Source organism: Ambystoma mexicanum, chromosome 2p (assembly GCF_040938575.1).
Source record: "Ambystoma mexicanum isolate Mex_15411 chromosome 2p, UKY_AmexF1_1, whole genome shotgun sequence".
In the NCBI taxonomy this organism is placed as follows: domain Eukaryota; kingdom Metazoa; phylum Chordata; class Amphibia; order Caudata; family Ambystomatidae; genus Ambystoma; species Ambystoma mexicanum.
This window is the reverse complement of record NC_090923.1, coordinates 792,750,626-792,774,594: the sequence shown is the minus strand read 5'-3', so window position 1 is coordinate 792,774,594 and position 23,969 is coordinate 792,750,626. Positions and strand designations below refer to the sequence as shown.

At 45.1% G+C, this 23,969-nt stretch overlaps 1 protein-coding gene across 1 annotated transcript in view; it reads right to left on the bottom strand.

The window, feature by feature from the left end:
* The window catches only part of ACTMAP (actin maturation protease), a 578,735-nt gene that overhangs the window by 444,698 nt on the left and 110,068 nt on the right, over window positions 1-23,969 (bottom strand). The window contains exon 2 of the mRNA XM_069644456.1: window positions 8,073-8,414. Coding sequence (XP_069500557.1) covers window positions 8,073-8,362 — 290 coding nt within the window. The 5' untranslated portion in view covers window positions 8,363-8,414. The remainder of the gene's footprint in view (window positions 1-8,072; window positions 8,415-23,969) is intronic.

Here is a 23,969-nt window from a genome sequence, read left to right as displayed (position 1 = left end):
GCGATGAGGAAAAAGTGCTCTCCGATCACGAAAATGTTGAAAGACAAGGGCGTCAGGTATCGCTGGGGGTATCCATTTTCCCTCACTTTCGAATGGGAAGGCTCGACAATGAGACTTGTCTCGGAGAAAGACATTGCTGACTGTACGACGGATCTGCTGGGTGCGCCGGAGGGTGCTCCCTCTCATGAGGATCAAGGATCATCTGGTGGTGAATGGAAAGTCAAGGCTTCGCGGCGAAGAAGGATTCCAGGCTCTAGAAAATACAGAAAAATGAACACCTCCCAAGATATGGAACATTGACAGGGTGCCTGAGGTACTTTGACATACTATTTGGTTAGAGGTAAACTGGGAAAATTACTCCACCACGGAGGTTACGAACTCTCATGTGCGAGTCGACCTCCATATATGTGACTGACTGTGAAAGGTCGCCTCCTCCAAGTGTGAGGTATTGTTAGCTCGATGTCTCGCAGATGTTAGAAATGTGATAAGGCATAATATCTCTGCTCCGCTAGCTCCTGGGGGAGGGTAAATGTCTCTGTTACTGAATTATTGTTATCGTTAAGTGCACACAAAAGTTGGGGGCTCACTGATATATATTATCCTATTATGATAGGACCGCCTGTTTTGCGGTCTTCACGGGTGGTCCGAGTTCGGCTGGGTGATGTCAACCTGGGCGAATCGGGCGCCGAATGTGTTGGGGACGGGGAGGGGGGTGGGGGAGGGGGTGGTTGGGGAACACACTTCTCACACTGATTTTGACACGACGTACACGCAGACACACCTTGCGCACACCGAGGCCCACGATATGCTCCAGATGAGTTGGTCGTCGGTCTCCATGGGATTCTCTGGGAACCAATCCCATCACGACGACCCATGCATAGCGATGGCCGACAGGAAATGTGCCGTGGCACAGAGGGAATGGCCGCCCACGATCAACAATTACACTCAAGATGGCACTCACACCCCGTAGGGACACATTACGCATTTGCACACTCAACGTCAAAGGCTTGAACTCTCCCACAAAACGGTCGATGGTGGCCAGGGAATTTAGAAGGTCGAATGTAGACATCTTGTTCCTTCAAGAAACGAGATATCGGAAGGGAGAGGAGAAAGCCATCCCATCACGTGATATCGGGCTCACCTACTGGAGCTCGGGTATACTCAAAAAGGCAGGGGTGGGAATTCTGGTTCGTAAATGCCTCCGAATGACAACCCTTGACATATGGACGGACAATGAGGGGAGGGCGATCACGGTTGTGGGCAATATAAGGGGCACGACGATTACTCTGGCCACACTCTATGCACCCAATCAAGGGCAAAATCGCTTTCTCCATAGAATCTCTGAAAAAGTCTTCAATATGGCTAAGGGATACACGGTCCTGGGCGGAGACTTTAACATATGGATGGATAGCTCTATTGACAGACAGACCAGGGCTGATGCTTTAGACCCTCCCAACACTCGAACTGAGGCTGAAATTAAGTCTACCCTTGATCTTTATGGCCTTGTAGACAGCTGGCGACATCTACACCCGTCGGAAAAAGGCTTTACCTTTCACTCCCTCCCCCACGACACACTCACACGCATCGATTATATCTTTCTCTCTAACGATCTTCTACGTGTACTGCAAGCTGCCACTATATACCCCTCCGCTTGGTCAGACCACGACATGGTCACAGTTGACATATCCTGGGGTGAGCTGTCGCCGCGCAACACAAAATGGAGGTGTAATGACTCCCTCTGGGCCGACCCGGTCTTTAGAGAGACCTTTGAGATAGAGATTGAGCAATTCTTTCCGACTAATGATACTGGGGAAGTAGGGAAGGTAGCTGTATGGGAAGCAGCCAAGGCTACTTGGAGGGGTATCCTTATAGGGGAGGGGGCCCGAAAGAAAAGGGAACGTACAATATTAGAAAGGGGCATCAGGGAGAAGCTTGCTGTGGCACAGAATCTGGCGCAGACCACCCCGGCTGATAGACCAAAGTACTTAGCTGAAACTAAGCAACTTAGAGAAGAATTGAGGATTCTTATTGCTGGCAAAACGGCCCAGACCTTGCAATACCTTAAACAGAAATACTATGAGAAGGGGGACAAGGCAGATGCTCTCTTGGCGGCCCGCCTCCGTGCGCAGAGAGCAGAGAGATGGGTCGACCAAATTGAGAGGAATGATGGCACCCTGATAGATACACCGGTCACATCCCCGAAGGACATACAGGAGGCATTTGCCTACTTCTATGAGGACCTATATATGTGTGACCCCCCTCCCCCTGTAGGGAGCGTGGATGCATATCTTGTGGGGGCGCGTCTCCCCGCCCTCACGGGCGCGGAGGCCGAATCTCTAGACGCTCCGGTCACTGGGGAAGAGGTGGAAAGTGCCATCAAGAGGCTGAAAATAGGGAAGGCCCCGGGGGAAGATGGATTTACACCGGGTTTCTATAAAGCATTCTCCACCCTCCTTGCACCCTTCCTAGCATCCTTGTTTAATCACATTCTTGACACTGGGCAGGCCCCTCCGTCCTTTTCTCGGGCCCTATTGGCTGTAATTCCCAAGGAAGGCCGAGACCCTAAACACTGTAGCTCTTATCGGCCCATCTCACTTCTTAACATCGACGCCAAGGTGTATGCTAGGGTCATCGCGGCTCGGCTCGAAACATATCTCCCTAGACTGGTGCACTCTGACCAGGTTGGCTTTGTTCTAGGCAGGCAGGGCGCAGATACCATGCGAAAAACACTCCACTTATTATACGAGGCACAGGGAATGGAGGGGGACCCATTGCTCTTATCACTTGATGCTGAGAAAGCTTTTGATAGGGTGTCCTGGGACTTTCTAGAAAGAGTATTGGTCTCATATGGGTTGGGATCCAGACTCTGCCGTGCCATTAGAGCATTGTATGCCTCCCCTACGACATCGGTGGCGGTGAATGGGGGATACTCACGTTGGTTCCCCCTTGAAAGAGGTACGAGACAAGGCTGTCCACTGTCGGCGATATTGTTCGTCATGTCCCTTGAACCGCTGGCGCAGAAACTAAGAAATGACGGTAGAGTCAAGGGCATCACGGTGGGAGAAAGAGAGTACAAACTGGGGCTATATGCGGATGACATCTTGCTTCATTTGACCGACCCCTTGGCCTCAATCCCAGCTGCGCTTGAAATAATTGAGGAATACGGCGCGCTGGCCGGCCTAAAAATCAATACGGAGAAATCAGTCCTCCTCCCGATTGATAAGAGTAGAGATTCTGAGATCGCACGCTTTGCCCCGTTGGGAGTCCAAGTCAGCCTCACTACCCTCCGTTACTTGGGCGTTAATGTTACCCGTGACTTCGATTCCCTATATGGTGCTAACTTCCCCCCACTGCTACTTGCCTTACAGAAAGATAGCCAACGGTGGTCTAAACTCACAATCTCCTGGATGGGTCGTTTAAATGCCATAAAGATGGTCTTTCTCCCCAAGATATTATATTTGTTCCAGATGCTCCCCGTTAGGTTGCCCCCGGAATATTTCGTAGATGTGCGAAAAATGTTTTTGTCCTTCTTGTGGCAGGGCCAAAGACCCAGAATCCCAAGACCCTTACTCCAGCTCCGCAAAGACAACGCGGGAGTAGGCCTCCCGGACATGGAAACATACTACAGGGCGGCGCAACTTAGAGTCCTTGTCCCACACTTTAGGCAACGCTCGGAACCCCAGTGGATAGCCTTAGATAATTACCACCTTCGTCCCTTTATTGTGCCTGAATGGTTATGGGTCCCCAGATCCCAGTTACGTGAAAGTGTTAGATCTCACCCTATCCTAGGTACATTATGGGCTATTTGGAGACCAGGCAAGAAAATGGTTGGAGTCACGACGTGGCCATCCCCCCTGGGTCACCTTTGGTCTCCAGGGATCCGTGACGCCATACCGGAACCGGGAAGCTACGAAACATGGTACCAGGCGGGGCTGGAAAGAGCAGGCCAATTATGGCGTGGGGGAACCTTCGTAACTATACAAGAGCGCCAGGAAGCGCTTGGCATAGGAGCACTCTCGGTCTTCCTCTATCTGAGACTCAAAGGGGTGATGACAAGGCCTGTATGGAAAGACCAGCTGCAGAGGGACCTTACCCCTTTTGAGGCGATCCTTGATCGATGTACAGGCTCCAGTGGTCTGATCAGTGCTATGTATTCGGCCATGATCGAGACTGACATCTCCCCTTCTTTGGTGCTCAAGGGCAGATGGGAGGCGGATATGGGCAGACAGATCTCCGAAAAGCTGTGGCTACACATCTGCAGACGCACTGCGAAGTCCTCAATATCCTGCCAATATAAATTGCATGCTATAAAACTTTTGTATAGATGGCAGTATGACCCGATCAGGCTCGCCAAAATGTACCAAGGTGTTAGTCCATACTGTTGGAGGGGTTGTGGGGAGCGGGCTGGCTACTGGCATATGTGGTGGGGGTGTACCATGGTCCAGACTTACTGGTCGGAGGTTCTTAGCTGGATCAGGGACCTGGATGATGAAGAGAGGGTGATGCAACCAATGTTTGTCCTCTTCGGTCTGATCGAAACAGGAGACGACGTTGTGAAAGCGCCTAGGATGGTACAGGGCCTCCTGATGGCTGCGCGAGCTTGCCTCACCATGGTTTGGAAGCGGCCCAAGCTCCCTAGTAAAACCGAATGGCTTGGGGTGGCACAGAATCTCTACAGAATGGACTGCCTGACCGCTACGTTACGCGGAGATCGTACTAATGTTGAAAGTGCCTGGTCTGAGTTTAGAGCCAAGCATGCCCCGTAAAGACAAAGTGTGCAATACATTGTTGTGATTTGTGTCAATAATAGTAACAAATGAAGATTTTTGTTGTGGCGGCTCTCTGAGTTGCGTTATGTGTAATGGTCGGTCATCATACTCATATTCGAAGTTCTCTGGTGTTGTCTCGCTGTGCAAGGAGGTTTCCCAACCATTTATTTGGAGATATTAGAGAAGGGGGGGGAGGGGGGAGGGGGAGGGGTGCGACTGGGCGTTGTTGTTCTTGTTCACTATACTGTTCACTTTTCAGGAAATACTGTACAGGATTTATGTTGATGATACTTCTCTCTTGTGCTCTTTCTACTTATACACTGAAATTTCTTCATCGCAATGTAAGTGAATGTTCAACTTGTATAAACTCAATAAACTTTGAATTTAAAAAAAAAAAAAAATGATATGGGCCGGACACATTTCTTTCACTTATCAAGTTCATACAATGTCCTACATTTTCTTAGTCCTATTCCACTAAAACACTCAACCAAGGGAAATATGTTATTAGCTCACTAATTAGGAAGGTGGAACATGCACGCTTAATACCTTAGACATCAATAGTGTTTTATACAGAATTCTTCAATTTTCAATGTCAAGAAATTTCATCATCTGTGTTGAGATTCTTCAGTCAGGGTACTTGGGTTGTAAAAACTGGAATTATATTGGGATTGTCAACCTAAGTATATACTAGTAGTTTCCAAACTGTGAGTGGTTCCATCCTACTAACTTCTGATGTGCTTTCTATGATGGTCAAACTTGATTCTTTCCAAACTTCAGGGGTGCAAGCTGTAAAGACTGGAGGGGGGTATCTGTACTTCTACCCTCTATATGAGTAGAGGCACAGAGCATCCCAGCCAAGATTCCCTATATGGTAGCTATGGACGAGCAACCAAGGCTTAAGCTCTCAGGAGGTGATGCAGGCTGGTTCTTAAGTACAGAGAGTGCCGAAGCCCCCAAAAAGGAATGTCCACACATTATGTTGTGTGCTAACACAGTTCTTTATAGAACAATAAGGTTCAGAGATATATACACAATTCAATAACACACTTTGTACCCTGTAATTCTATAATGGTGAATCTATACAATGCTATGTGGTACCACACTTAACTTTTAGATTCCTTTAAAATGTCTCAACTGCTGATAGTTAAGAAAGAGCATACACATATTTCAGTAAGGTGTATCAACATAGACAATAAGGAAAGAAGGCAGGTTAAAGTTAAACAATTGTAGAATGCTTTCTTTGGATTTAGATACACAATGCTGTGTGAGGATCCCCCCCCCACCTGGGCAACCTGTAATAAAGAATTAACAAGACCAGTCCATACATGTTCAACAAGCCTTGTTTCTTGGTTGAAAAGTTCAACCACCCCAAAATACCTGAAGTGGAAAAGTTTCTTCGACGGTTTGTCGATGGGATCCTTCGAGTGTGGACTCCCTTTCAAGCGGGAGCCACGGGGCATCGAGAACCCGGAGAAAATGTAGGACACTTGTGTTGATGCTGCAGCTTCGATCTTCGCGGTGCTCTTGATGATCGTGGAAGTCCTGGGAAGATGAGGTGTGCAGTAAACCTTGATGCAAAGTGTTCATTGCCGCAATTAAGACTCTGTGATGGATGCAGGCCCGGCAGCGGGTGTCGGGTGTCAGGAATCGATTCGCAGTCCTCTGGCCTCACTGTGCTGCAGCTGTAGCATGTACCTCAGGATAGCTTCAGCGATCGGGACTCGACCCTGGGCTGGACCTCGTATCTTCACTCCGTCAGTGTCCTCGGGACGTCTTTGTTGGCTTCTGGTGGCGGGAAACCCACCGGTGGATTTCCTCGGTAGCCGGCGACCTCGACTTTCTCTGGCAGGACAAAGTGGTCAATGGTGATGGCAAGGGAGCCTTCTTTCAAAACTTTCTTAGGTAAATGGAACTTTCTCGGCTCCGGACATCAAGCAGCACAGCGTCAAGTTGTCCCCGCTTCTGGGAAACACGGTTCTGCTTAGCTTCTAGCAGTCTTGGAATTATTCAGAACCTCAGTCGACGTCAATGGCCTTCGATGACCTCAATGTCCAGGCGCACTATCCGGGATTTTCGGCGGACTCCGTCTCTGGTCGACAGCCTTTCGGGATTGGCTTCCAGGGTGCTTCCATCAAGAACAACAGTTTTGCACGATGGTCCCTCGTAGCTCGTGGAGAGGTCTCCTAGCTAGGTCCTCTCTCGGATCAGTCCTCGACAGACTCGACAGCTTTTAGATTACTTCGAATGAAATGCTGCAGCAATCTCCTTCTTCTAGCTAGGCTTCAAGGATGAGCTTCAAGTTTCGACTTCAGCTTCTGAACAAATCGGTAAGTGAGAGGTCCCCAGATATACACATCTTTCCCTCATTCAATGTGGCTGAGCCAGGCTAAGTCAGCCAATCACACAGAAGGGCATTCATGCAGGCAGGCAGCCAATCAGGCTCACAGGCATTCAGGCCATTCATTTCTACCCAGACACCCATAACAAGGAATGTGGATTGGGGCAAGCACCCAGCCTTTCAACACACCAGACTGCATTTATGTCAGTTTCAGGCAGTGCCGTCTCATTCATTGTTTCACATACAGAAACCAGACACCCATAACATAGAATGCATATTGGTCCCACAGTATATTCACACAGGTCCCACCCCAAGGGTGTACCCCAAACATATAGTCACTGGGAAGGCTCCGGCCAACCTGGCCTAAACCTCTCCGCAATAGCATATGTGATTCTTCCACACAACAGCCAAAGAGTCAGGGCTTCTCAGGACTTTGGGAAAACAAGCTAACAGGTCATAGAAACCAAAAGGCCACAGGGGCCATCTTGCCTTCTATCAGGAATCCACTGATTCCTATGGCAGGGCCTCAGTATCCCAAAATGGAGGATACTCAGAGCTCGTGTCATCTCAGCATGAAGCTGCCACCAGCCCATACTCTGCTCCCTGGGCAACACACAGGTGCCCATAAACATACATGGAGGTCTTGTCCCTCCAATGCATTTCCAACATCACACACGCTACACACAGTCCACTTTTATCACATCAACTGTAGCAATGAGCTTCCACCCAACTGTGCATTGAGTATGCCCTGCGATGCTTATGTTCCTTTCCCGCATGGCTACCTGGCAGGTCTGCAGTGGTTGCTATCTCGGTTTTCTAATTGGCCACAAGTGGTAAGGTCATAGAGGGAAATAATGTGATTGTTGCCCCATTTGCCTTATATATAGTGGAACGAAATATGTCATTGGCCACTCACAAGTTGCAGTTGTTGATCGCATTTTCTGTCTCATCTCATGCATTCTTACCTGTCTCTTCTATTTTTCAGAAGCTTTCGAATGTCTTCGGGTCGTTCTGCTGCAGGAGTGTTCCTCTCCGCTATCATCTTAAAGAACTTGCTTTTCTCCACATCAAAGGCTGGTGGATGAGGAGGAGCTGGAGGCAGGGGTGGTGGTGGGGGTGGCAGAATATCCAACGGTGGAGTTGGAGGCAGGGTTGGCTGTGTAAGCAAAGAGAAGTCTCCATCCACTTTTCTAGGTTTTCCATCGATAAGGCGAAGGTCGCATTGGAGCTCTTCTATGTCATTGGCTGCTGACATTATGTGTGTAGTTCTGTTTGCTGAAGATGCCTACAAAGCACAGCAGAGTAAACTGGGGAAATATAAAGATAAATAAATGATGAATCCCAGGTTCTTAGCAAATGTTTTTGCAGCCAAAGATGTAGACTATTATGCAGGGCAGATGAAAGATTGACTCCTATCCAGCTTAAATGTGGCTTTAAGAAAATAAATACATATATAAAACATACTGTTTTTATTGCTGTAATTTTGGAAATGTTGACAAAAGCCCCATGTGCCTACCCCTTCACCTAACCTAAATACCTGACTCTGTAAGGATATGATGGTCGATAAAGAAAAGGGATATTTTATTTGCCATGTGTTAATATGTTCAATTATGATATAAGAATATCAATTAGCAATCATGCTGTCAGTCATGAATGGTGTTTCAGCTATGCATGACATAGCAGTCATGGATGATGTGACGGTCATCAATGGTGTGGAGGTTATGGATAGCATGGTGGTAATGTGTGTTGTGACAGTCCTGGTGGTGTAGGGGTCATGCACAGTATGACCGCCATACAGGGATGGACTGGCAAGGGGGGTAAAAGGGCAATTGCCCCCCCAGGCTGGCTGGCCTGTTGCCCCAGAGCTCCAGAATGTAACAGAAATAATCTAAAAAGACGAAATCCTTCAGAATCTAGCCTGCCATAAAGGAACCGAGTGCTACAAAGACTCCTTGGATTCTGTGTAGATGGGGCGAGGCATTCGTCTTGATTTCAGCAATGTTGTAGATGTGCCTGTTCGGCCCCCACACATGGGCTTCCACAGAGAGTGAGAGGGGGAGGAGTCTAGGCTGCAGGGACATGTTCATACCGCCCAGTGGCAATGTTTATTTATTTAGTTTTTATTTGTATAGCGCACATCAGCCCGTCGACATCACAGCGCTGTTACAGAGGGAGGAAAGTTGCAAAAATACATATAAGGTGTACGCAGTTCATATGGTTACAGTGAACATGTGTGTTCTTGACAGCGACGAGGTAGTTTACACATAGTACAGTTGTATACATATACATGTGAGATTATGTTTGGTTACAGGGGGCGTGGCTAAAAGGAAGGGTACTCGGCTAAGGAGAAGGGATTTGAGTAAGGTTATTCAAACAGCTTTGTTTTGAGGACTTGTTAAATGTGGGCATTTAAATAAGATTCTGTGACCCTGGATGGTAATGTTAGCACCACTGCTCCCCATACACCACTGGCCTGTTCCAATCCACTGCAGCTTATCACGACTCCTACTTTCCAAGTAAGTAAGGGCATATCTTATTAGAGTTTGTCCTCAGTTGGTTTCTGTATGAATGCTTTCCTTAGAAATGGCTGTTGGGCTGTTTGTGGTACTTACTTCTGGACACAGTTGAATAACACACATAGAAAGTTGTAATATGGAGATATTCATTATGACAAGACTTCAAACTAAAGGGATCATTCAGAGTTGTTCAGATTTACCAGCCCCGACCGTGGTATTTTTGGAAATTGTCCCTACTCAAAGTTTAGCACCAGCAGAGGTGGTATTTCTTGAATAACTCCAGTGCTATTTCTGATATACCACCTCTCATGGCAGTAATGTAAAAACGTTTTTTAAAAAAAATAGAAATGTCAGCCATGTTCATCATCAATGTGAAGGGAGAAATGAATTATGTACAGTAGTGCACATATCACTACTCTTGATTTTGTTTATGCAAAAAAAGGACCAATCATGGCCCTTTTATGCATTATATGTGTAAGGGACAATCAGATGCCCAGCTTTTTACCCCCTCAAAACGTGTTTTACTCTATTGAAGGGAAGTACCTTTTTAAAAAAAATTGGGGTCCGTTTAATTTTTCCTCCACCTTTATGGTGGAGGTAAAAGTAGATGAATTTCTGCAAAAGGGTGTAGTAAAATACCAGTGTCGGTAGTCCCATAATATGCCAAAGATGGTATTTGAACAAACCCTGAATTGAGAGGACAGTGAAATCAACTGTATTTGCCAACTCTGAATGATCGGTTTACATTGTCTTCCCCAGTACACTCTTCCTCTTATGTGACCAACAAAGAACACATATACAAATCAACCCCAAATAAAGATATATAGATACAAAGTCACATGAACACAGATACATCCTTCCACCTATACTTTACACTGTCACAAATACCCTCAAACATATTAACCCAGTCACAAAAACTGGAAAACACATAAACTCCACCATATTTGAAAACACACATAAATATAATAGGCTTCTCTTGGTCCCTCTCTATCAACAGGTTCACCTGATTGTGGGATTGGCTTGACCACCTTTTCATTGTTTCTGACTAAGTGTGCATGCTTGCTTTATGAACATATGTTTCAATTACTACTTCCCTTATATTTTTTTAGGTTGCTTTATCATGTGAATTGGTGCTTTGTAAATTCACACAATTGTACAAACTAAGAGTATAATTATAGTAAGTACTCATTATAAATAAGTAGAAAAAGATTGGGCAGAACGCCTCAAACTAAAGATTCGATCCCTGGCCCGACAAGGCCTATCCATCCACCATAAGTTTGGGAAATATTCCTTGAAACCCATCATCACCTTCTACAAACAGAAGGTGGTGGCAATAATCACGTATGGGAGTGAAAAAATTATTAATTTGGATCAAGCAATATGGGAAGCCCTCAAAGGAATCTTTTGGCGTAAAATATTAGCGCTGCCAAAGACATTCCAGCACCTAGAATCCGGCATGAGATCGCAATACAATCATTAAAATCTGTAGTACTATGGAAAAAAATAGATATTTACAGAAAGATCCATAACGAAGATGACATACCGGCCATGGACGTTTTCCGGCATAGACATAATTCGATTGAGGTAACAGTCTTAAATGCATGGAAACAGATAGCTAAACAGAATCTAGAGGACAAGGACATCAGTTTAAAATGCTCATCAAAAACGCCCACAGCTGGCAAAAAAATGGATCATGCAGAATGATTGGATTGAGGCGATCAAAACAAAGAGGAAATACCGACTGTACATCAATTGTGAACTAGATAATAGACCAATCAACTCCCTGCCGCTCTATCTATCCTTATATTCAGATCGGCGTATCAGAGACCAGTTCCTCATATTCCGATTAAACCAGCTACCAACAAGTTCTTGCCATAACAACACAGATTCCAAGACTGTTAAATCACTGTCGGTTCTGTGAACAACTAGACACAATAGAATCTCTATATCATATTATCATGGAATGCCCTGGATTGACTGAAAAGAGAAACCTATTTAGAAAAAGGATAACCACTGCAAAAATGTCGCTTGAGCCAAAGGATAGATGGGCACAGATTCTTTCAGGGACGAATAAAAATCAGACATTTACTATCATTCAATTCTGCAACAACATTATACAACCACATCAAACAGAGACGAACTGAACTGATGTACCCATGCAGACGAATAATCCAACTCCAATGAATGATGGAAAGCCTTTGAATGAACATAAAAATTTAGACAAAAATGAAACAATTACATTTTTTTTAAAAAGTAAGTACTCATTATAATTATAATCTTAGCCTTTTTCTCAGATGTATTTGCCTCAGTATACAGACGGTTATCTTCACTGTCCCTTCTTTCTTTAACAATCTGTAGAGAAAGCCTCACTCATGTGGGGTTTACTCTATAGTGTTACTCTGTAAATCACATTAACAATTTGTGTTAAGCATACTGTTGAGGAGACAGTATGACAAGTGAGGGTCTCATGTTGTGGGAGGTGGGTACACAGGATGCAGGTGTGGGTTCTGTGTTGTGGGCCTGGCAGGCAGAAAGCCCATGTTTCACTCTGAGAGCAAAACCAGACCCCCTGGTTTAGCAATGGCTATGCTCTACCAATGAATTATCTAGCTTTGCCGCCTCTTTACATTGGTTGAGTATAGATGTAGCCTGCTGACAAATTACAAACACACTGAAAACGGGGCTCAAATCCCAGCTTTCCCATTTCACCAATTACATTATCCTGGTGAAATAATGTTGTTTGGTAAGCGGGAGAATTTCCATGGGTCCGGGTCTCTAGGAAACCACAAACATGCCACACTTAACATGAATTGTGAATATTAGCCTGCGTCACGTTTAGACGGAATTTTGAATGTTAGCAATGCCACACTTAACATGAATTGTGAACATTAGCCTACATCACGTCTAGATACGATTGCGAATGTTAGCAATTCCGCACTTTGTTAAAATTGTGATCATTAGCCTGCACCAGACCCAGACAGGATTGTGAATATTAGCAAATCCTCACTTAGTTAGAGTTGTGAACATTAGCCTGTGCCAGACCCATACAGGATTGTGAATGTTAGCAATGTCGCACTTAGCATGATTTGTGAACATTAGCCTACGTCACATCTAAATAGGATTGTGAATGTTAGCAATGCCGCACCTAGAGAGAATTGTGAACATTTGCCTGAATATTAGAAATGCCGCACTTAGCATGATTTGTGAACATTAGCCTGCGCCAGACCCAGACAGGATTGTGAATGTTAACAATGCTGCACTTAGTTAGAATTGTGATCATTAGCCTGCACCAGACCCAGTCAGGATTATGAATGTTTTAATGCCGCATTTGGTCACAGTTGTGAACATTAGCCTGCGCCAGACCTAGTCAGCAATGCAAATGTTAAGCTGTCCATCATTTAGAGAGAAGTGTGAACATTAACCTGCGCCATACCCCACCTGGATTGTGAATGTTAAGCTGTCCATCATTTAGAGGGAATTGTGAACATTAGCCTGTGCCAAACCCAAACAGGACTGTGATTGTTAAGCTGTCCATCTTTTAGAGAGAAATGTGAACATTAGCCTGCCCAGACCCATACTAGATTGTGAATGATAGCAATACCGCACTTAGTTAGAATTGAAAACATTAGCCTGCACCAGACCGTGACAGGGTTGTGAAGGTTAGCCTGAGTCGCTTCTAGATAGAAATGCAAGTGTTGGCATGTCCCACACTTGAGTGGAGCTGTGAACATTAGCCTGATTCGCAGCTGGATAGAAATGTGAATGTAAATGTTAACATGCCCCACAAGTGTATCAATGTGTACTCTGCTTTCCTGGTCCCCATGCTGTTGCTATATATCCGTATCCCCCTGCTGTCGCTGTAAGCTCAGCCCCCTGTCTCTGGGTCTGTGTGTCGCTCTGTTCCCTGCCATCCTGTTCACGTGCCTGTTCTCAGGCGCTTTAAAGATAACCATCATATCACATCACTATGCTTACTCTCTACTATACACCATAATTCAACTAGAACACCAAGGCATAAATTAATTTTTAGAAATTGATTAGCAGAGTTTGCTAATTACATTTTTCTTGATTAGCAAACAAACCCATTTGATTAGCAATTTTGTACTGTTTGTGATGCCACCAGAAGATAGTTGTACCGAAGATATAAAAAGAGCAACAATACAGCCGTTTTGTATACCGCTGAAGAAAGACATTAGTGAGTTGGGCCTTGCAAATTCTTTCTGTAAATTGGTGCATGTCACCGCAAACCCACTTTAGTTTGGCACACTGCTGCCACCCAGAGGTCAGCCATGTACAGTGAAACTTGTATTTGACATCTACTGCAAACAAAGTAAAGTTTAAATAAAGGTTTCCAACCTCCCCTGCAAATGGTACTGGCCTTTCTTAAAATCTACTCGGCTGTGCGAGTGGGCGAAAATACTTTGCGAGACCTGAATGAGTGTCTGTAAAAAGGTTAGCTGAATGAGCGGACACACATCAATAGATATGATAAAAAAGGCTCTTAATACTGTTTGGCCAGCTCGCTCTACTGCAGGTGCAAATATATAATGCAATCATAATCATAGAGCAAAGTGAGCTCTGGAGGCCAACTACAGTGTACAGTTTTGCAGTAGGTCTGTGGATGTACAGAATGGATGAAACTATTGATCGCTACTTTAAGTAAATATCAAGTTGGCATTGAGTATCCATAATGTAAAAGACTGAGAGTGGATGACATAGCAGCCAGAGAACTAGGCAAACTAGGCAGAATATTGTAGTTTTTTGGCCATCTCACTTTCAGGGTAGCGGGTATAAACCAACATGGTATAATAGGATGTCAAGGAGTATGGGATAAGCTCATTGGTTGAGCACAAGTTGCAAGCTGTATGTAACCAGCAGGCCACAGGACTAAGTTTTCCATCAAAGCATTTGGCTGTGTGGTCATGTACATTTGCAAAGGTGTCCACTCGTCAATATGATGCATCTTCCCCAAAAAAATTAAATCTAGTTGACACAGAGATTTAGATACACTTCACTGTAAAGCATGGAGACAATGTAGTGTTTTACTGTAGCAATACTGTAATTATGCATTATGTGACCTATTACATTTTTAGAAAAGGAATTGAAAGCTTTTTTAAAAAAAATAACACATACTGGTCTTTGGCAGACTGGATACAGTTAGCTTAATAACAGTATTATCCCGATTATTTCTGGTTTACAATTATTTGAAAAATAAAAATTAAATGTGCATAGCACTCCCACAAAGGCCTTTTTTACACATGAATGAAGGGGATGATTACTGCTGCACTCTCTTTCCATTAGCCCCTTTGAAATTGCAGTGAACAGAGAAAAGAGGGCGGAGAGAGCTCTGAAGGCAAGGGGAATGCAGGGTGAGCTGCGTTATCATTGAACAGGGTAACTTAAATAGTTAACTTTGCTACACAAGTGATTATTTAATTAGCAAACCTACAGAATTGCATAGCAAATTATTCCACAACACTGCTTATTTTATGCCTTGGAACACAGCTATACCCCACATTAATTTGGCCTAGCTGTTCACATACGAATACAACCCCATGAACACCTCATCCAACTAATAGAACGCAGCTAGCCGAGCACATTCCGGCCTAGTTGTTCACATATGCGTCCTTTCAGGCCTAACACAGCCAGAGCCCAGTCTGGGTGTCCACCCACCAGACTGCACACATCCAACTGATATCTTTAGCACCACACCTAATCCTTGGATGCAGCTACCATCCGGCAATTACATCAGCTGCACACATATCTGGTGCACCCAAGCACCCTACGACACTATCTCTTTCTACTGACCAGAACTACGGTTCCTGAGGGCGTTCAACCTAACAGCGCTTTGAGGTCATACCAATGATATATAGAGCGCTATAAAAATGGCAAGTAACATAACATAACAGAAAAATATTTAGCATTAAATGAATGCAATATCAATAATGTCTACTATGTACACTTGGGAATGTGTTGGAGAAGAGGTTGGTATTCAGATTACTTGTTCTGGAAGTTGGGGCCGCTGTACAGTGGGCTTGGCCCATTGCACTATGAGCCAGAAATGTAAACTTGCCCCCTCAGGTCAAATGTTATAGTTGTGGATGATGTGGCTGCCATTAATTGTATGGGGGTTATAAAGAAGAATGGTGTTATGCATATGGTGACTGGCTTTGATGATATGGCGGTCATGGATTAAATGGACAGGGAATGTTTACTCATTAAGTAACAAGCATTGGCAGAGCCTACAGTAGTGGCTCTTTTATAGGCATTGGTTATCTATTATATAATCTCCCATTTTTCGCAGAAGTTATTTTTTGGTGGCCCAGGATTGTGAGTGCGTGTTTGAGAATTGATTGAATGAGTTGTTACGTTGAATAGTGATGTGGTGGGTATGAAGGGGTGAGCTAGAGTGGGTGAGAGGGGGTGCTGGGGAGAGCTAGGGTGTGTGCAGTTGCTGGAGTGAGCCAGAGTTCATGAGTTAGGGTTGGGTGTGTGCTGTGGGGCGCTAAAGTGGATGGGTGACAGCTATGGTATGTGTACAGGGAACTTAGTTGAACCAGGGTCAGTGAGTGGGGTACTGGGTGAGCTAATTTGGGTGCCGATCCTTGGGTTAGAAAGGGTGGATGTGCTGGTGTAGGCTTGGGTAGAGGGTGCTAGGATGAGCTAGGATTGGGTGATTGGGTGAGCTAGGGTGGGTGGTGATGTGGTGAGCTAGTGTGCTGGTGTGAACTACTGTAGGAGGTAGAGGGGTGCCAGTGTGAGCGTTGGTGGCCGGATGGATTAAAATGTGCGAAGATTTACCAATTGGGTTGGGGTGGTAGAGTGAGCTAGGCTGGATGGATAGAGGGAGGGTGAATGGCTGAGTTAAGGCGAGTTGTGTGATGGGTCAGAAATGCGAGGCGGGCAACATTTGGATGATTTCTCAAAATATGCTATTTTATGAAATCATAAATTGCATCAAACACCTCACTATTCCTACCCTGACAAGGATTTCCCTGCCTATAAAAACTAAAGGAAAAACACTCTAACAAATGATATCTTAACCTCACACTTAAACATAGCATACACAAGAAAAAATATGGCAATTCACTATTAAGTTCCTCTTCCCCAGGTTTCAAGTTAGATTCAGCACCAATGTTCAACAAAAAGAAACAAGGAAATACGAGTTCATAACAAAGTTTCAATTCAGTTCTTGGCTCCTTCACCGTGCCAAATGAATATTCAACAACAGAAAGATTTCCAACCTTTCTTAAGTAATAATTTTCACTTCATCAAATAGCATCAATGACGTTCTGGGTCTTGATTCTTTGCCACAACTTGGAAATGTCAAATAAGGACAACTCTTGACAAGGTAAAAGAAACACAGCTTGTTGACAGCACTCCTTCCGTTTCTCTTCACAGCATTATGTGGCACAGTTTATGACTTTGTCAGGATGACTTCATAGCACCACTGCTTTTACCTGGGTAAGTCTCATACCAGGTCAACTTCTGCAAGGATTCACCATGTAGGTCTACTGGTCTGCACCATGGTGTTCCACATTCAACTAGGCTTTGATGTTTCAAATCTACTGCCAACCAAAAAGCTTTACCACAACTTCAATAGTTCACAACCTTGTGATTTGTAACAGTTTTCCAGAAATCACAATCTTCACATTAATGCTCCTTAGCACCTTCATGCAGGCAAGCACTCATCCTCTGAACATTCACCTTTCAGAAGGGCTGCCTCTTTGTCACTCTGGTCATTCTGCTGCATCAACAACCAAATGCCCTTAAGGTTACACTTTGCACCTTTTCCCTTGTGGCTTTATCAATGTGAGTTACACCAACCTATAGGGAATAATTATCATCAACAAGCTTCACCGGGTCTCATTACGATTTTGGCGGTAGCCATGCCGCTATTGGCGGCATGGCTGCCGCCGAAATCGGTTTCGGTTTCGGATTCCCAGAATGGGGCCTTACCGGGCCATTCTGAGTTCGGAGGGCCCGGTAATTCCTCCCTCCAGGAACCCAGACCCGGACCTTGCCCATTCCCATTTCAGCCCCTATAGGACTGAATGGGAATGGTGGAGGGAGCAAACAACGGGCCGATTACGAGCGGCCTATTGTTTGCTCCCTCTTCCCCTTGTGGAACCCGGTAAGCACGCCTGGTTTGACCAGGCGTTACTTACTGGGTCCCGCGAGGGGAGCTTGTAATGAGGCAGAACGGGTTTAACGGGTCCGCCTCCTTTAGCGGGTCCCGTTAACCCGTTCCGCCTCACTCATAATGAGGCCCACCTTCTTGCACCCTTGCATTCACCCCTTTGTTTCCTGCCAACCAGAGTAGCTTAACTGCATGCTGTTTAGTCAGTCTCTTTTGGCTCAAGACTATATTTGACCAACTATTGGCTTTGGCAGTGCTCATCTCTCTCTTGGCTTTGAGTAATGCTTGCACCACTCTATGGTTTTGATAAATACTTGCTTTGACTTGGGCAATGCTGGTTTCCTGAACTTACAATTAATAATGTTCAGCCACTTAATTTCAGTGCCACATTGTTTTCTACTGATTTTCTACTGATTCTTAGGTTAGCTTTTACCTTAGAATCACTTTTAGGCATATGCAACCAGTCTTTCATACATTTTAATATTCAATCAACGTGTTTAAAGCATTTTACTCTTACGCAAGTGAAATTAATAATATTCGCTTATAAGCGAGTGCTACTTTTCAGACTTCTCATTGTCCAACAATCAACGGTCGCTTGAATATAGCTTTCACTCGCACGCGAGTCATTTTACTTGTATACAGTTGCCTGCTTTTGTTCGCGCAAGGGATCAGAATGCTTGGTAACACTCACCGGCTTCTGTCTTGTTCCCTTTGCGTGCAACAGGGCTTGGACTGCTTTAGGCCTTCTCTGGACACACCCCACCTCGGTGAAGGTGTCTTCGGTCCCACCACGCAGTCAAGGAGCTCCTCTTGTTCCTGTGACCCTTGGCTGCATAACACTCTTCAGCCATGGTCTCTTGCACGCTTCCTGCTGCGCAATCTCTGCAATTCAGAATTTAGGGGTACAGGACCCTCTCAGGACAGGCAGCAGAACTCTGTTTGGTCAAAGTCCCGGCGTCCCATCGTCTCACCCACTTCTGCCTGGATTGCCAACACTGTGCTCTGCTTCTGTTTCTGCTACTGCTGCAACCACCCCAAATACAGCTCCTTCTGCCTCTCCATCTAAGGACCTGCACCTGTGGGGGCCTTTTAAGCCTCTCTGCTTCCCTCAGGTGTGGGTCATTACGCTGAACAGGTTGACTACTCCTGTAGCATTGCTCTTTTGCCTTCGTCCTCGTCCATGTACTTAGGGGATCATGGGACTTGTAGTCCTAACTAACCAAACTGGGTATTTTTGTATTTCTTCTACTTGCCAATAAGCCATTAGAAGTGTGGGAAGTTAAACAAGGGGGTTTCCTAGTCTTCCTGACCTGTCCCCCGCATAAGATCCACCCACACGACCCCCAGGGACGGGATCAGGAAGCGTCTGCCCTTCCCTGGCCACATTAGAAGGGTCCCAGTCCAGGTTTATGGGGGAAATAATTTCTGATTCATCACAGTTGTACGATAGTGAACTGGGCTGGGGACTGGGGCTGCTCTGCTGAACTACATTCTGGTTGGGGAGACTGGAGTGAGTGAGATTGGATGGGAGGATGTTGCTGGGTTGGATATTATGAAGTGCTAGGGAAAGGTTGGCTGCAGTGAGGTGTGGGGGGTGTGGCTCAGTGGATAAGGTTGGTGGGGTGAGGTGCTGGGAAGAGGTGATGTGCTGCGGTGAGTTAGGGTGGTATGTATTGGGGTACTGAGGTGAGATGGTGGGGTGAGGTTGAGTGAGTGCAGTGATCGGCTGGACTGAATTTCTTTGTAATAGAATGAGCGTGGGATCAGGTGTTAGGGTGAAGTGAGATGAGCTATGGGGCAATTATGGTATGAAACAAGGTAACTGTGTGAGGTGAGATGGAGGGGTGAGGTTGGATTGGTGGGTGCTGGGGAGAAGTAGTGAGCAGGTTTGGCCTGGGACAATAAAGAGTTATTGCAACAAATAAAAGCAAGCTCACTTGCGCAATTCACAATTGTTCATGGCAAACCATTTGAGAAGTTCCTGGGGGAGCATTTCATGGAAATGCGTGGCGAGTGGTGATTACACCATTTTTGCAATACACTATGTAAAAAAAACGTGTCCACATTTGTCACCAAAACAAATGCACCCTGGCCTTTAGAGCTTGCCCTTCGGGTAATGCCCTATAGGCCAATCAAGCCTTGGTGGTGAGGTGCTGAGGTGTGGTTGAGTTAGGTGATGGGGTATGGTTGGGTGGCATAAGGTTGTTGTGGGTAGGCTGTGGTGAGATTGGTTTATCTAAAAGCATGATGTTGGGGGATATGGCTATGGTAGGGAAGAGGGAGGAAACCACGCTTGGATGTTGTTGTTCTGAACTCCCCCCCTCATGCACCGATGTCTGTCTGTATATAATCAAACCTGGGTACAGCCTGACCCGAACAATGCGAGGCCGGAATTAAGGAGAAAAGCCTGACCCTAAAATGGCTGCTCAGTGAGGTGAAGAGAGAAGGAAGGACTAAAAGTGAGTTTGCCTCACTGTCCTCTTTGTCTCATGAAAAATATGAACGCTCCCTTCAAAGATGCTTTGCAGGCTACATTTACAAAGGGATTCCTATGGAATTCTCACAGTATTGACTTAGTGCATAACCAAGGCAGATTGAATAGGAATCCAACTGTTGTACATATGTATGCTGGCATGAGACTTTCATGCAACCAAGCACATTGATAAGACAGTGGAGGACTGCATGAAGGAGATCTTATTGCCGCTCTATAACTGTGATGAATCTAGTGAGATCATCCATAAACCCCGGCATGGGCCTGCTCTCATGTGGCCAGGGAAGGGCAACCGCTACCTGATCCTGACCCTGGGGGTAGTATTATGTGGGAGGAGACTCATATCAGGGGAATTGGTGACCTTTTCAACTCATAATTCCTTTATTCTCCCTGAAGCATTGATGGCATATTGTAAAGTAGGGCAAACCAATGTAACTGCAATGCAATCCATTATGAACTTCAAGATCCATAATGCCTGTAGTAGTGGGACGAGGAAGAAGGACCAAGAGTCAATGAGGATCAGAGGTGGTATTGAACAGAATGTGCGGTCTGGTTGTTGTAGAACAAGGCACCTGAGCGGGCCATTTAAATCCAAGAATGAGCTACAGTCGTATGGGAAGAGACGCGGAAGGAGTAGTAGAGGAAGAAGCAGTCTGGAGTTCTGGGATTGCTGCAGAAGGAAGAGCACCAGCTGAAGCCGACGCAGAAAGAGAAGTCGTGCGGTATTGCAGAGTGCGTGCAGCAGGTAGTGGCATTATGGACGGCAATGGGAAGGGAAGCCCAGCCGTATGGGAGACGTGCTCTCAACCCGACGTGTGTCGCTTCCGTGTTGCGGAGGACGCAAAGGTCCAACTGAGTTGGCAGAGCTCCGGAAAAGAGCTGTGCAGACTGCTGAAGTTACGCGGGAGCTGGCAATCGAGTGGATAGAATGGAGAATATCCGCCGCAGCAGCAGAAAGTGAAGCAGAGACGCCAAAGGAGACTGGTGAGTGGGCCTGGAGCAGAAAGGTGACCCTGGTGCGCTCCGAACAGGACATTTGCCAGTAACCAATCATTTTGAATACCAAACAAATAAAGTAAAGAGGTGACCAGGTTGCAGTTACCCTTTTATGGGATACCAACTTTGTGAGACCAGTAATACACATTGCCAACAGCCAAGGAGCTATCAAGAAGCAGTCAAGAGGTAACATGGGTGCAATTCTCCTTTGAGTTTCCAGTTTGGTGAAGCCTGTAACCTACATTGCCAAGAGTCAAGAGACTAAAAAGAGGCAGCCATTGTTCAGCCCTCCTCACATGGGATACTGCTGTTGAGAACCTTGGAACAAATATTGCCACTAAGACCAATTGTAGTTGTAGGAGTTTTCTTCCTGGCAGGTGAGGTGGTGGAAAGAGCGTGTCATTTTGACAAACTGTTGCATCATCAAAGCTAGTTGCTGTACTATTCTGATAAAAGTGTTCCATTTGAAGAATAAGTGTGATATGCTAATACCTGCTTTGCATCCCAAGGAAAACAATTGCCTTGGTTTATGAACTTGTGTTTTGTGAGAGAGACATTTGCCTTTCCAAGAAGGATACTGTGGAGCTCAGCAATTGCTTTGATTTTTGAACAAGTGTTTGTGAAAAAGACATTTGCTTTACCAAGTGAAAGGACAGATTGGTGGGAAAAAAATGTTGTGTTGCACTTTGTTGGATCAGAACTTTTCCAATGGTATGCCTACATTGATCCAGCGGAAGGGAGCCCAACCCTGGTCACCAGGAGTACTTTCTAAAACCTAAATGTTTAAACTTTTATACTGTTTTATTGAACTGAAGACAGCAAAATATTACTTGTATACTTTTGTTGTATGTATTAGTGTTAGGGTCAGAAACATTTTGGACACTAGGTCATCCTTCTTTAGTTTAGTTTGCTATGTAGGGACATCCTGGTTGGGATAGGGAAAGATAGGCGTTTAATAAAAGGCAAATATTGAGAAAACTATTCCTTTGTGTCCGTCTCGCATTTCTGACCCCTCACAATGGCCCTCAATGCCTTGTCACTGCAGGGAAATGGGGCAGAGTGAGAAATGGAGGTGTAAAAGCATTATTAAAAAAATACAAATATTAGTCATGGGATTGCTGTTGGTACTCTTGTTCAGAAGAGAATTGCCATAGCATTTCGGTGCTGGACTGCCCATGTGGGCGGGACAAAGACCGATATGCAAATTGATATTTCCTTTCTGTGAAAGGTACAGTGAGCTAAAGTGTGGCTACGGATTCTTGAGTGGGTACCTTTCCAAAAAACAGGTCATTTAGCCGTGTTCATTCTCAAAGAGGGGCGCCTATGGATTATTTTTTGATGGTAAAAACATTATACCTTGCTTTTACACTTCTATTTCCTGTTCCAATCCATGTCAAATGGGGGACACACAATGCAATACTATACATCGACATCCACCTTCAGCAGGCCAACCCTTACTATCTACTGCAATACTTTTGACTCACATAGAAGTGGTGCAAGTGGACCGAAACAATGGGCTGATTGGTCTGCCTTTGACACAGTAGATTTTGAGATGCTCCTTTCTAGACAATAGCGGATCAAAGAAGGTGTCATGCACCAGTTCTGGAGGTTGTGGCAATGGTGGAAATATCAGTAATATCAATTCAAGGCTTAGTCCTCCTTAACGGTCTAGTCTTCCACCAAGATGGGCGCCTGGTTATATAGGTGGGCGGAGACAATCATTCCCTGCGTTGTATCCATCTTTTGGGGAATTTGCCTGCTTGTCCTCTGTTTTGGAGTTCCAGCCTTCTCGCTTCTGCCTTTGCACTCTGTAGTTTTTTGCCTGTTCTCACTGTCCCTTCTTAGGACAGGCTGTCCTTCGTGTCTTCTGCTTTGTTCTTGTGTTTAACTCGCCCGCTCTTAGGCTCTTTGCGCTTCTCGTAGTTTTCTTTCTTTTCGGTTACCTGCTCACCCCCACCTTCGGTCGGTAGCTTAATCTCTTCTATCTGCTTTCAAGTTTTCTTCCCTTAATTTACGCGCATACAGAGTACGGCTTCTTCTATCCTTGGTGCGGCAGATGGCTCTCTTCCAAAAGCCAAGTAAGGCAATAGACTAGATGGGAAATCTAGTCACACAACCGATCTCCGTTTGTACCCGGTCTGGGTAATTTAGTTCGAAAAAACAGTTCCAAACAGTGTTGGTTTGGTTCTTCCTAATCCGGGAATTGTTCATAGAAAAATTAGTTCCGAGACTTTGTTTATGTAATGTATATTTCTTTATCAAGTAAATCAAAAGAATGATCACTAATCAAGTCTTAGTGAGGACGCAGCTGACATGTTGCATTATGCGAGTAGACTTAAGATGCCAATGCATTTCGGAGTGTGAAACTCCTTCATCAGGGCAAGTCTGTGCTATTAGGAAACAGTAACATCAACAAAAAAATGTTATACAATGTATATAGAACGAGAGATACACAATGATATGTGATGGTAGCATAATGATCATAAAGCACATAGAAGAATAATGGTTACATACCCCAATAGAAGAATTCAAGTCAAGGTGTAATATGTGAAAACAGAAAAAATAGAGTAAATAGAAATCAGTGCGAAATCGCATTTGAAACCATTCAATTACTGTCATGTGCTCATAGGTGGAAGAAAATTACCTCGCTTAAAGAATAGAGTCAGGCGCGTTGAAAAAGGAAAAAAACAGTATCAGACGTATGTTTTCACAAAGAACA